This window comes from Babylonia areolata, chromosome 22, assembly GCF_041734735.1.
Source record: "Babylonia areolata isolate BAREFJ2019XMU chromosome 22, ASM4173473v1, whole genome shotgun sequence".
In the NCBI taxonomy this organism is placed as follows: Eukaryota; Metazoa; Mollusca; class Gastropoda; order Neogastropoda; family Buccinidae; genus Babylonia; species Babylonia areolata.
The window spans coordinates 16907280-16922032 of NC_134897.1; the positions used below are offsets into that span (position 1 = coordinate 16907280).

The 14753-nt window shown below is 42.8% G+C and overlaps 1 protein-coding gene across 3 annotated transcripts in view; it reads right to left on the reverse strand.

The window, feature by feature from the left end:
* LOC143296953 (adhesion G-protein coupled receptor V1-like) overlaps positions 1 to 14753 on the reverse strand; it is a 141074-nt gene that overhangs the window by 115891 nt on the left and 10430 nt on the right. For 2 of the 3 annotated variants that reach the window (XM_076609000.1, XM_076609001.1), the window contains exons 7-14: positions 13755 to 14013; positions 12959 to 13087; positions 12203 to 12321; positions 10699 to 10874; positions 8255 to 8429; positions 5994 to 6152; positions 2847 to 3222; positions 857 to 982 (exon numbers count right to left, since the gene is read on the reverse strand). In XM_076609000.1, the coding sequence (XP_076465115.1) occupies positions 857 to 982; positions 2847 to 3222; positions 5994 to 6152; positions 8255 to 8429; positions 10699 to 10874; positions 12203 to 12321; positions 12959 to 13087; positions 13755 to 14013 (1519 nt within the window). Of the gene's footprint in view, positions 1 to 856; positions 983 to 2846; positions 3223 to 5993; positions 6153 to 8254; positions 8430 to 10698; positions 10875 to 12202; positions 12322 to 12754; positions 12868 to 12958; positions 13088 to 13754; positions 14014 to 14753 lie in introns of those variants that run through there. The other variant, XM_076609002.1, reaches the window with a different exon arrangement.

The window sequence follows — 14753 nt, forward strand, 5'->3', positions numbered from 1 at the left end:
CTCAGTCACACAATTCGGTTCAAGACAAAACAAAACAATGAACTTTGTCCACTTCAAATTCATGGGGCAAATGTTACCTATTGTTCTATTGCACAGGAAACTGGCTGCAGCTGTCAAGCTTTGATACACTGTGACATCGACTAAAGTTGCCAATGGTGACGAAAGAGTTAAGGTCCTGTCTCTCTCTCTCTCACACACACACTGGTGATTGCAGGCCCCTAGTTAAAACATCAATTTTCACAACTGAATGTTAACATTTAAAAACACAAATAAACAAAAAAGGTAGGAGAGAAAGGAGGTGAATGGTGAGATGGGTGGTCTTTCATTGCATCCTGAGCTCTTCATTTAACAAGTCACTGACAAGTTTTTACTGCACAACAGTTTGCAACCTGATCAGCAGGGAGGCACAGCGGCAGAGCTGGTTATGCGCTGGACTTCTGATCCAGTGTTCACCAGTGATCAGGGTTCAAGGCCCCGTTTCAGTATGGTGGTGTGTCCTTGGGGAAAGACATTTTCCTCCAATTTTGCCTCACCCGACGCAAGTGTGAATCTGTTCCCGACTTCACCCCCAGAGTATGGCTGCCTACATGGCAGGGTTAAAAACGGTCATACATGTAAAAGCCCACTCGTGTACATACGAGTGAACGTGGGAGTTGCAGCCCATGAACGGAGAAGAAGAAGAAGTTCCTGACTTCGGTTAGGGAAGGGTTAAAACAGCATTAGGTGAAGTTTGGTCCCTGCCTTCCAATGCAAAACCCTTGACAATGGATATGCATTCACTTTCCCCCAAAAAAGCCCTAAAAGGCAACAGGACCTTCGACCTTTAACTTTACAAACTTGACCAGTGGTGACCTACTGCTTCGCTTCTGTCCCGGGGTGAAGGTCAGGGTGGCTCCGCTGGCCAGGAAGTCTGTGCCTGGGGTGGCTGTCCGTCCGTCGGGGCTCACATGCCACGTCACCGTCACCTCACCTATACTGCCACCTGAGACACATAATCATTGCAGCATTTGTATTTGTATTTCTTTTTTTATCACAACAGATTTCTCTGAGTGAAATTCGGGCTGCTCTCCCCAGGGAGAGCGCGTCGCTACACTACAGCGCCACCCAATTTTTTGCATTTTTTTCTGCGTGCAGTTTTAGTTGTTTTTCCTATCAAAGTGGATTTTTCTACAGAATTTTGCCAGGAACAACCCTTTTGTTGCCATAGGATCTTTTACGTGTGCTAATTGCATGCTGCACACGGGACCTCGGTTTATCATCTCATCCGAATGACCAGCGTCCAGACAACCACTCAAGGTCTAATGGAGGTGGAGAAACTATCGGCGGCTGAGCTGTGATTCAAACCAGTGTGCTCAGATTCTCTCGCTTCCTAGGCGGACACATTACCTCTAGGCCATCACTCCACATAATAGTAGTAATGATAATAATCATCACCATCATCATCACGTGAATTCATATAGCACCCATTCTCTGAATAGTGTGTAAAATAATGCAAATCTATAAAGTGCTTTTTCTCTAAATAGTGCAAATTATAAAGCAAATTCAGTTACCACTTATTCCCTGAATAGTGTGAATGACCATGTGAATTCAGGTTGCGTCTATTCTCCAAGAACTGTGAATAATCATGGGAACTTGTGTAGCGCCTATTTTCTAAATAGCGTGAATAGTTGTTAAAATTTATATACCACCTTTTCTCTTAAATACTGTGAATGATCATGTGAATTAATGTTTTGTCTATTCTCTAAGTAGTGTGAATAATAATATGAATTCATATGGCACCCATTCTCTGAATAGTTTGAATAACAATGCAATTTCCTGTAGATGTTCTCTAAGTAGAGTCAATAATCATGTAATGTTGTGAATGATAATGTATATTCATAGAGTGTGTGTTCTCTGTACAGAGTAAATAATAATGTGAATTTATATTGTGCCTATTCTCTAAACAATGTAAATGATCACATGAATTTATGTTGCCTCTATTTCTCTGGGTAGTTTGAATCTTTTATACATTTTTTTTATCAAAACAAATCAACACAAAAATTCTTTCAAACTCATGCTTTTGTGCATGCGCATGTGCATGTGCACGCACGCGCGCGCACACACACACACACACACACACACCCTCCATATCCACTCCTCATCCTAAAAAAAGAACTGCCACAGATATCCCTTGCAGAATATGAACCCCAAATCCATTTACCATCATGATCCTTAAGGGAAACAGTAACCAGAGCACAGTTACATCTACATGTTTGTGCATCATAATGGTGCACTATAAAAACGTGTCTTAAATGACTTTCACAAAACAATAAATCAAGTGAAATTCCACAGATAAAGAGACTGAAAGGATTTGTTATTTCACTTACACACAATTAAAAAGATATGCAGTCTCACATAAATCAATATGAAATAATTAAACACCTTTCTGTATAAAAAGAATCATGGAAGAACTGGAAGAATAAACAGTGGCAAAATAAAGACAACAGAAAAAATGACAGAAAGCAAAACAGACAACAACAAAAACAAATAACAATGAAGCAAGAAAATGAGAAAAAAAAGAAAAAAGAAAGCAAGTAAGAAACAAAAACAAGAGAAAACCAGACTGAGAAATTTAATTCATTAATTCATCAAGACGTTTTGCTATAGCGCATATTCTTGAAGCTCTATGAACTTTACAATACCCCAAGTCCCAAAGAATGATAGGAATGATAATAATCCAAATAATAATAATAATAATAATATAATTTATTTTCAGTCTAATAATCATCATCTTAGATGAACAGACTATAAATAAATAAACGAACGTCCCGAAGAAACAACAGTACCAAACAGGAATCGTTCCTCACCATCCCTCTCCACAATCAGGTCGACAGCCAGCCTGTCCTGCTCCTGATAAGACACAGTCCTCCGCACCAAGTCTGCCGTGGGACTGTCGCTGGTGATCCGGAAAGCTCCGTGGGCATTGTCATTGGTCGCTATGGTCACCATCGCTGTCGACACCTGTCCAACCGCCGGCTCGTCTCTGGTCTCGGCAGATGGGTCATCCACCTCCACTCGTAGCAACACCACGGTGAAAATCTCCTGCAGTTCCGGGATGCTGTCGTCAAGAATGGTGATGGGAAGCTGTCCTGTGGTGTTGCTGTCCTGAATGAGGATGGAATTTTCCGTGGCGGAGACGTAATCTTCACCTGGTTTAGCGATTCTGGACAGCACCGTCTGAACCTGAGGAGACATGCGCACATGATGAGAATGTAGGAATGAATAAGACAACATTGACATGTGCATGATTTCCATGATGAGAATGCAGGAATGAATAACACAACATCTGAGGGGAGATGCTCACTCAGTAGGGGGCTTAGACGATGGTGTTCTAAGTACATTAAATCAGAACGGGCATTACTGAACACCACTGAAGTGACTCAGCAGCAGTGCAGGGTCTCCTCTGGTGTGTGGCCCCCTGGCAACCTGACAGAAATAGTTCCCTGTGGACTGCTGATGCTGGGACTGTGCAGGACGAACCTGGTTGTGGCTGTGATTGGGGTAATGAGTTGCATGGGGGAAATGCCAATGAAATGGTGCTGATAATGGGATAGAAAAAAAACATGTTAACAACTTGACGCATAAATTATAAAAAAAAACACCTAGCTTCCCGATCAGCACTGAAAACAATATCATTCACTTAATCGTAAGCATCAAACATACCAATTTAACACAGTCAGCAAATAAGAAAGAATTTGTTTGTGCTATCATGTGTATTGTGTGAAGATATGCCATGTTACCCAAGCACATACATATCATATTCATTTTTACTAAAGTAGTCCAAAATATGTACATGCAGGTGTACACACACGTATACAAACTTTGCATTATATGACCCCATAAAAAAAAATGTCACAACTTTCAGAAACACTGAAAGACAATTTGTCATTTCGTTTCATTTTCTGAACATTTTACAAAATAAGATTATCATATAATTTGTTTAATTTCTTTGGAAATAATCTTTGTCTTCATGCTTGTATGTCTTGATTCAAACTTTACAGCAATTCATCGTCACAAACAACGTGGTGGAGTCAAAGCCCCTAGGTGGTACAATGTCTATCAAGCATCAATCAGTTTAAATCCTGAAAATAAAACTTTAACCAACACTGTGGCTGAAAATGGATGACAATCAATAATAAATGCGTTCATTCGTTTATTTATTTATAGTCTGTTCATCTAAGATGATGATATTAGACTGAAAATAAATGATGTTATTATTATTATTTGGATTATTATCATTTCTATCATAATGATGATTGTTATTATTAAATAGAAATCAACATTTCTGTATATTCGAATGAAAAGGGGGGCGGTTGAGGTTGGAGGGGGGGGGGGGGGGGACTAAGAAAGGAAGAGAGAAAGAGAACAGAATGCGGAAAAGATAAAGTACAAAATCTAAAATGGAGAGGGTGAGTGTCAGTGATTGGAGAAAGAAAAAAAACATAATACTGGAAGGGTGTGTGTGAGAGGCGGGACAGGGGAAGCAGGATTAGGACAAAAAAAATTATCAATAATCAAATATTGTATACACTACTTCTGTATATTATTATTTGAAAAGAGGTTCATGTGGGGACCTACAATAAACAACCAACTGGACTATTTAACACATAACTAGCTAACTTTAATAAAGAACAGTTTGAAATATATAATAAATGCCCCAACCTGTTTGTTGTCATTTTTTTGTCAGCATTGTTACATCACTTCTGATCACAGTACCCTTGCTTTTAATGTAAATCATTGTCAAAGTTTGTTTTTGTTATTGTTGTTTTTTTTTTTTTTTTTTGCTGTCCCATCATCTGAAACATTTCAGTGGCATAACTCCCACACTGCTCATTTCGAGCACAACCTGGGTTCATATGTCGCAGTCCCAGCACCGGCAGTCCACAGGGAACCATCGATGTTAGATCACCAGGAGGCCACGCACCAGAGGAGACTCTGCACTGCTGTTTAATCACTTCAATAGTGTTCAGTGGTGTCTGTTCTGATTTGCATTACTTAGGACACCACCTATTAAGCCCCCTACTGATGATATTAATAGCTTAGCTGCAGAACCAGACTGAGTGAGCGTTCCCCTGAGAGTGGATTATCGCTTAAGTCTGGTTTATCCTAGTGCACACTGAAAATTTCTTGCATACCTACCTATCCTGTTGCAATACAACCCGGCATCAACCTGGCCCAAGACAACTACATCAACAATTTCCACGCTGGTCAGGAAATTCGAACAACACTTCAAAAGATGTGGAGTGTTGGCCTAAAGGTAACATGTCCACCTAGGAAGCGAGAGAATCTGAGCATGCTGGTTCGAATCACGGCTCAGCCGCCAATATTTTCTCCCCCTTCACTAGACCTTGAGTGGTGGTCTGGACGCTAGGCGTTTGGATGAGACGATAAATCAAGGTCCCATGTGCAGTATGCATTTAGCACACGTAAAAGAACCCATGGCAACAAAAGGGTTGTCCCTGGCAAAATTCTGTAGAAAAATCCACTTCGATAGGAAAACAAATAAAATTGTAGGCAGAAAGAAAATACAAAAAAAAAGGTGGCGCTCTCAGTGTAGTGACGCGTTCTCCCTGGATAGAGCAGCCCAAATTTCACACACAGAAATCTGTTGTGACAAAAAAAAGATAACAAATAAAAAGATACATACATGATGTTGAGGACTCTCAACCATGTGGTCTCAATCTTTTTGTTTGAACACAAAATGCACACAACCTGGTTAGGAACTGGCCATAGGCAGAAAACCCCCACAATGACATTGTCTCTGAGAAACGGTCGTAATGATAAAAAAAAGAATAATAATAAGAACAGTCGAAATAATACGAAGCAGAAGAAGATCAAATAAGATTTGAACCCATGTCCTCCACTCATTCAAACTCTGACACTGACCACATCAACACACACACACACACATACAAGCTTATCCCACACCGACATGGACAGCAAAGCCAGCTCACCTTTTCCACATCTTTGGCGTAGACGGACAAGTTGACAGCTGGGATCAGGTCAGAGCTGTCAGCAGTGTCGGAGAACCACTCACAGCTCACTCCACTCACCGTGTACCCAAACTGGAAGGAACGACACGCCTCTGTGGCCAGACACGCTGAGGAGCACACCTGTTATCCAGAGAAGGTGGGAACGAATTCTGTGTAATGTGTGGCATACATTCAAATGCGCACGAGCACTGATATGTTCTAAAGGGAGTGAATTCTGTTAAATGCTTAATATGTGGCACATATTCACATGTGCACGAGCACTGATATGCTCTCGGGGGAATAAATTCTGTTTAATGTGTAATATGTGGCATACATTCAAGTGTGCACAAGCACTGATATACTCTCAGGGGAATTAATTCTGTTTAACCCTTTCACCGCCAGTCAATTTCGAGTACAAAATTCCCTTGTGGTATAAACACAGAAAAGACAGTGGATAAATATTGCTGGGGATTCCCCCTGCGATGTATAGAAAACATGGCCTATCCTACCACCGAACATTAAGAGCAGTAGGTTATTGGATAACAGACCAATGAATGGTCACCTTTCAGTGACATGGGTCCTCTACCACGCCTGTGCATAAATGCCAGCTTGGCGGTGAAAGGCTTAATGCGTAATATGTGGCATACAGTCAGGTGTGCACGAAACATTGATCTGCTCTCAGGGGAATGAATTCTGTTTAATGTGTAATATGTGGCATACATTCAAGTGTACACGAGCATTGATATGTTCTAAAGGGAATGGATTCTGTTCAATGCATAATATATGGCATACATTCAAGTGTGCACGAGCATTGATATGTTCTAAAGGGAATGAATTCTGTTTAATGTGTAATATGTGGCACATATTCACATGTACACAAGCATTGATATGCTGTCAGGGGAATGAACTGTTTAATGTGTAATATGTGGCACATACTCAAATGTGCACAAGCATTGATATGTTCTCAGGGGAATGAATACTGCTTAATGTGTAATATGTGGCATACATGCAAGTGCGCACGAGCATAAAGAAAATTACTAGATGGACTCTGTAAAAAGGGAAGTTGATGATGTAACAAGAGGACAACTGATAACAAATGTTTCAGTTAAAAAAAAAAAATTTTTAAATCAATGGTTCCATGGACTGTAGATGACACACTTTCAAGAGAATGTGTTGTTTGTGCAACACACAAATGTCAAAATAAGCATACACACAGAGATCAGTTTCAGGTTTAACCCTTTCAGCCCTAAGGTCTTCTGCCTATGCAGCCTTCCCAGCCTGGCATGTTTTGGCCTGGCTGCATCAACGGGAAGGGGTGCTTCACTTCAGGCACAAATTCATAGCAGCCACTCAACCAGTAGCTACCGAACTTCACATTAGGACTTAAATGTAATTTTGACACAAATTGCTGAAATCTCAAGACAATGGATGTAATAGTATACTTGTAACTTTAAATCAAAAACAGAAATAGAAAAAATGTCAGTTTTTGTCGATGTTCAAGGTTGTGGGCTATCTTCTTGACTGAAGTGTCCGTTACTTCATTTTCCCATGAATTATCAAAAGAATTACAAGACAAATCGTCATTATCTGGGTTGAATTCACTGCAAGAGTCCATCATAATTTCACTGAGCTCTAAACTGCTCAGTAAGCCTTCAACGTTTTCCACATCGATGCGGAAATCGGATAAAAAAACACAGTATCGTTCAATTTTTGGAGCGAAACTTTGTGTACAAATGTGGAAGGAAGCTAAGTTTGAGTTACTTCCCTTACCTAGCAGTTTCATGCATAATAATGAGCTAACGAATTGGTTTAAATAAACGGCTTTCCTCGACCGCCTGTCAGGCAAGCTCAGGCGGAGAACGGTGATCAGCAGCAGCACACACCTTTCAGGTGGGCGTAGGGTTGAATGAGTTAAAGAAATGCTTAGGCCTGACTGTAGGCATGGAGGGTAAGTATGCAATAATGCTCAAAGTGAACATCACACAGAAAGAAAATGTACATCATAGAGACTCTCACACACCTATCAAGATCATGAAGATGGATCTGCAGAAAACATTTTCTGAACACAAACAAACACACACACACACACACACACGCACACACGCACGTGCACGCACAAGCACACACACGCGCGCGTGTGCGCACAAGCACACACACACACACACGCACACTCAGACTCACACACAAACACACGCACACATCAAACAATGGTAAGGCCAAAAAATGGTTGCAGTGTAACACACCATCAGCTCGTCTGATTCTCCACTGACATCCACTGAAGTGCCCAGTTTGTCTCGCTGTGCAGCCACCGGGGAGAGGAAATAGCTGAGAACAGTGCTGCCATCTCGTGTCGCTTCAGACACAACGTCCACCGCCCTCGTGCTGTAGTATACCCGCAGTCGACCGTACGTCCCCCCACTGCAACATGCATGTTCACTTGATCAGAACGTTGGGAAATCTGTCAACCAAATCAACAGGCCGTAAAAATTCTGCATTCCATCATGTTCTCCCTTGAAAGCAAAACAGGCACACTGAATTTCACAGCTGACATAAAACTATCACCTCCAGAGAGAGAGAGAGAGAGAGAGGGGGGGGGGAGGGAATGAGATCGTGTCTACCTTGCCTCTTTCAAACATTGTGCATGAAACTACCATGTCTTGCATGGCCTTGAAAATGTTTGAGCATGACAATGGGAAGAAGACAGATTACAAGGGGACAAAAAAAAAGAGAAAAAAGACAGAATAAAGAGATGAGAGAAGAAGAAAAAAGGAAAAAGAAAAAAAAACAGAAAGGAGAAAAATGATAATAGAAGGAACAAAAAAAAATAAACAAAATGAAAAGAAGAAAAGAAAAGAAAAGACAAAGAAAAAGAAAGAAAAAAAAGAGAAAAAAATGAAAAAAGCGGGAAAGAGCCTTCCAAGGATGCTGAGCCTATCCTGCTCATTTGCAGAAATTTTACGCATCCGCTGATTTCTCCTAAGAATCTTTTTTTTTTTTTTTTTAAATTTCACAGTTGTGACCAAACATCAACCGACTCATGAAGTAAGCACAGCATCAGTCACACAGTTGTGACCAAACATCAACCGACTCATGAAGTGAGCACATCATCAGTCACACAGACGTGATTCATGCCAACCCCATTCTGCTTCACGTTACTGCTGTCTGATCCCACAACCCTCCAGGGTCATGGGCACTGGTCTAAAAATATATGGATAGCTCATTGGTCAGGAAAGCTGAAGCCAACTGGATGCCATATTGTTTCCCGTATCCGGCCATCAGTCCGTTGAAAAGTCGTCTGCTAACTGGTGGTAGTTTCTTAACTGTAACCGTGTATCTTTGATGAATCATGTTATGCTTGCCCCCATGACATGGCAAATGTTGTGTCTTGACTGAAATCTACCAATGGTTTATCTACCAAAGTTTACAGGAAAACAGTGCAGTGACACGTGGCGCAAACTTGCAGTGGGGACACACACAGGAATGTCAGCTTAACTAACACCGCAAGTGAAAGCTTGCCGTGAAGACAGTTGAGCGCTCGGCTACATAAATGAAGAGACCGCTTTGCGCTATTCTGACACGAGAAGCAAAACGGCTGACTGAACACTTCCGCTGGCTTCAGTTAGCAAAGGGGCTCAAAGAAGGCATGCGCTTTCCATGTATTTTTAGATCAGAGGGTCATGGGGCACTGTATGATGGAAGACAACACCAGAAGGCTCCATCTGTCACAGTAATATGATGGTGCCTGGGTTTGAGAAAAGTTCCTTCCAGTCCACTTGGTAACTTCTTCTTCGTTCGTGGGCTTCAACTCCCACGTTCACTCATATTTACATGAGTGGTCTTTTACGTGTACAACTGTTTTTACCCCACCATGTGGGCAGCCATACTCCATTTTGGGGGGTCACTCAGTAACAATGTCTGTCCACCTTTCCCTTCATCTTCCCCTTCTGCTCTTCCCCTGAACTGTCCCCTGGAGGATGATGGTTGCAGAGAAACCCCCATTCCTCATGTTCTTCTCCCTCGACTCTCTGAAGCGTCACTGGGGCACCACACTGAAGAACTGTTTACCAGATTCCCCCAGGCCTGTCAGTTGTGTGCCAAAGCCTGGGACTCTGCAAATAGTTTTCCTATTCCATTCTGCAGTGTTGTCAGTCCATCATTTTTTCTGTCTTCCCCTTCATCTCCCTCTATTCACATCATCAAAAAAAAAAAAAGAACAAAAAAGAACAAGATCCCTACCCCGCTTAGTTTCGATGCTCCTCCACTTCCACACTTTAGGCGAGTCTTGTCAAGGTCTTTGGTATTGACGGATTCATGGGGGACTGCCATTTGAGGGAGGTGGTGGTGGTCCCCACTCTGGGAGAGATACTCACTCAGTCTGGCTCCGCGACTAAACCATTATTGCCGTCAGTAGGGGGCTTAGTAGGTGGTGTCCTAAGTACGTAAAATCAGAACAGGCACCACTGAACACCACCGAAGCGACAAAACAGCAGTGCAGGATCTACTCTGGTGTGTGGCCTCCTGGCGACCTAACATCAATGGTTCCCTGTGCACTACCGGCCATGGGACTGTAACAGATGAACCCAGGTGTGGCTGTGTATGGGGGACTTGGCATGAGCAGCGAGGGAGTAATGCCACTGAAACGGTGCAGATGATGGGACAGAAATAAAATAGAAAAAAAATCCCGTACCTCCTTGTGAGCTGCAGATCCTGAGGACCGGTGGGTCCCTCCTGGACAGTGAAGGTGGGACTGGCGAACTGGATGTAGCCGTGGGGACTGTCGTTGGGCAGGATGGACAGAGTGAAGGTGTTCTGGGCTCCCACACGACCTCCGGCAGTGGCCGACAGCAAGGTGAAGATGATGTCCTGTGAAAAAAACCCATCAGAGTTAAACCTATCCTCGGTGTCACATCAGAGTTAAACCTACCCTCGATGTCCTGTGAAAAAAACCATCAGAGTTAAACCTACCCTCGATGTCCTGTGAAAAAAACCATCAGAGTTAAACCTACCCTCAATGTCCTGTGAAAAAAACATCAGATTTAAACCCACCTTCAATGTCCTGTGAAAAAAACATCAGAGTTAAACCAACCCTCGATGTCCTGTGAAAAAAAACCATCAGAGTTAAACCTACCCTCGATGTCCTGTGAAAAAAAACATCAGAGTTAAACCTACCCTCGATGTCCTGTGAAAAAAACCATCCGAGTTAAACCTACCCTCAATGTCCTGTGAAAAAAAACATCAGAGTTAAACCTACCCTCAATGTCTGTGAAAAAAACCCATCAGAGTTAAACCTACCTTCTATGTCCTGTGAAAAAAAACATCAGAGTTAAACCTACCCTCGATGTCCTGTGAAAACAACCATCAGAGTTAAACCTACCCTCAATGTCCTGTGAAAACAACCATCAGAGTTAAACCTACCCTCGATGTCCTGTGAAAACAACCATCAGAGTTAAACCTACCCTCGATGTCCTGTGAAAACAACCATCAGAGTTAAACCTACCCTCGATGTCCTGTGAAAACAACCATCAGAGTTAAACCTACCCTCGATGTCCTGTGAAAACAACCATCAGAGTTAAACCTACCCTCGATGTCCTGTGAAAACAACCATCAGAGTTAAACCTACCCTCGATGTCCTGTGGAAACAACCATCAGAGTTAAACCTACCCTCGATGTCCTGTGAAAACAACCATCAGAGTTAAACCTACCCTCGATGTCCTGTGGAAACAACCATCAGAGTTAAACCTACCCTCGATGTCCTGTGAAAAAAACATCAGAGTTAAACCTATCCCGGAAAATAAAGTATGGTTGTCTATATGGTGGTGAAAAAACGGTCATGAATGTAAAAGCCTGCTCATACATATGAGTGAACGTGGTAGTTTGGAAACTGTTCTCTTCTGCTTCTTTTGCTGGCTTCTGTTCTGTTCTGGTGGTGATTTATTATAGTGGCCACTTACTTGTACTGCCATCTTCACCCCACTGTTAAGACAGCTGTTCTGTTTTTAACGCACTCTAAGACAGCATTTAATGAAAGGGCTTTTATAAACATGATTATTTCTATTCAACTTGACTCAACACGCAAGCACACATAGACATGCGCACATCCATACTCACACACATATGTGTGCACATGCACACACACACATGCGCGCGCGCACACACACACACACACACACACACCACTACTCAAACTTTACCTCTGTGCCTTCGGGAACGTCATCCGGCAGAATCGACACAGTGATGGACAGACTACCTTCGTTGCTCACAAAATACATCGACCCAGATGTTGGACTGATGTCATTGGTTGGGGGTTCACCTGCACCAATAAACACAATGGCAAACAATGATTATGGGTTCACCTGCACCAAGGCATAAAATGATGGAGACTGGTTCTGATTTTACCACCAACCACAATGATAAAGAATAAGTGCCGGTTCATCTGTACTCAAACACACAATGATGAATGATTTAAAGGCAAACCTGCACCAAGGTACACAATGATGAAGACTGATTAACAATGACAAAGTTATAGGTTCACCTGCACCAAAGTAAACAATGACACAGATTAATCATAGGTTCACCTACACTTGAGTATACAATGTCAAAGAATGGTATATGGATTCACCTGCACCACAACACACACACACACACACAACCCTCCCACCAACACACCCACCCGCCCACCAACACACCCACCCACCCACACAACACCAATGTCCCTCCTTGCCCCCCAAACAACACCAGCCCACCGTTGAGGGTGCTGTTCCAGTAGAGAGTGACCACGTTCATTGACCCCCCGGTGCGCTCCACAGTGATGGGCACTTTGTACGGCTATCCGTTCTCCGGCTCCTCTACTGACATGATGTCATTGCACACACACCCACCAACCAACACACCCACCCACCCACACAACACCAATGTCCCTCCTTGCCCCCCAAACAACACCAGCCCACCGTTGAGGGTGCTGTTCCAGTAGAGAGTGACCACGTTCATTGACCCCCCGGTTCGCTCCACAGTGATGGGCACTTTGTACGGCTGTCCGTTCTCCGGCTCCTCCACTGACATGCCGGGGGCAGCAAAGCCTGCAGCATACACACACTGGAATCATGGAAACAGTCATCATGATGCTGATGGTGATGGTGATGATGATGATGATGATATGCATGGGGCCACAAAATCTGCAGCACATATATTGGAACCACTGATACAGTCATGATGATGATGATGATGATGGTGGTGGTGATGGTGATGGTGATGGTGATGCTGTTGTTGTTGTTGTTGTTGTACTGTTAACAACTGTGGCATTGTTTGGGTTTTTTGTTTTGTTTCTTGTTGTTGGTGTTGTGTGTGTGTGTGTGTGTGTGTGTGTGTACACGTGTGGGGGATTGTGGGTGTGTGGATGTGTGTGGGTGTGTACCAGTATGAGTATATGTGTGTGTGTGCATGAGTGAGAGTATGTGTGTATATGTGCACATGTATGAACATGTGCACAAGTGTGCATGTGTGTGTGTGCATGTGTGTGTGTGCATATATGTGTGCGCGAGAGTGCATACATGAGTGCGTGCATGCACTTACATGCATGTGTGACTGTGTCTGTGTCAACACGTGCCGGTTTCCTTCACCAGCCCCCTTCAAATTTTTTTTAATCCTCTTCGCCCCCCACACCGGCTCCCCCCCCTGCCCCCCCCCGCCCAGCCCCTCCACAAAAAAAAAGCCTATAGCCCCACACCCCTCTGTCCCCACCCTCACCAAACACTCCGTTGGGGTCGTCCGAAGGCTCGATGGTGATCACAGCGCTCCGATTCACCCCAAGAGTGGCTCCCCCTGTGATCTGGTCCAGAAGCTCCACAGCGAAGCTCTCACTCAGCTCGGGAATAGGGTCGTCGTTGATCATGAGGGGCAACAACTTGCTGCTCTGCCCTGCCGTCAGGATCACTTGTCGAGACAGGAGCGTGTAATCATGCATGTCCTGAGCTTTTCCGTCAAGGGCTCGGAACTGTACCGTCACCTGAATGAAAAAAGCAAAAGATCAGTGTTCTTTGGGTGATTTTTTTTTGTGCTTTCCCTCATGTCCTGGTAAATCATATTGAACACCTGTCTATTATGAATCAAAATTGAACTATGTGATTATTGATTCTTACATATTCTTACATCTTGAATTACTATTTAAAAAAATAAAGGATATAAAACAAAATGTTCAGGTAATCAGTTTGAGGTTTGTTTTATGCCATGTTCGTTTGTTGTTCCTGCTGCTGTTGCTGTTGGTATTGCTCTAGATAATTGTATCATCCAACCACTGCAGGAGCAGTTTTCTTTTTATCTTTTAAGAAAGTTAAGCTTTAAATATCTGTGTGCTCTAACAGACTGATACCTGAATACCAGAAAACATACACAATTTTGGCAATCCTGAAGACATTTTTGCTTTGAAAAATTCTGCATTATGTTCAGATTGACTACCATTTCCACCTTTATCCAAAAAAAAAAAAAAGAAGAAAAAAAGGGTTATACCTCAATAATGTGCTAAATACAGTGCTATTGTCCCAGGCTCATGGCAGTGTGAGTATGTGTGATGGGTGAGTAGAGAGAATGGGGGTGGGCAGATGGATGGCGGTGGTGTGGTTCGAAAGGCAGAATGACTGCCGATTTTTACCCCGTTAAACTTTTCTATCCAAAACTTTATACTACAATTTTTACAGAATCTATGGCGTGCAAATAACAATTCTGCTCCTTTTTACATGTATGTATTTC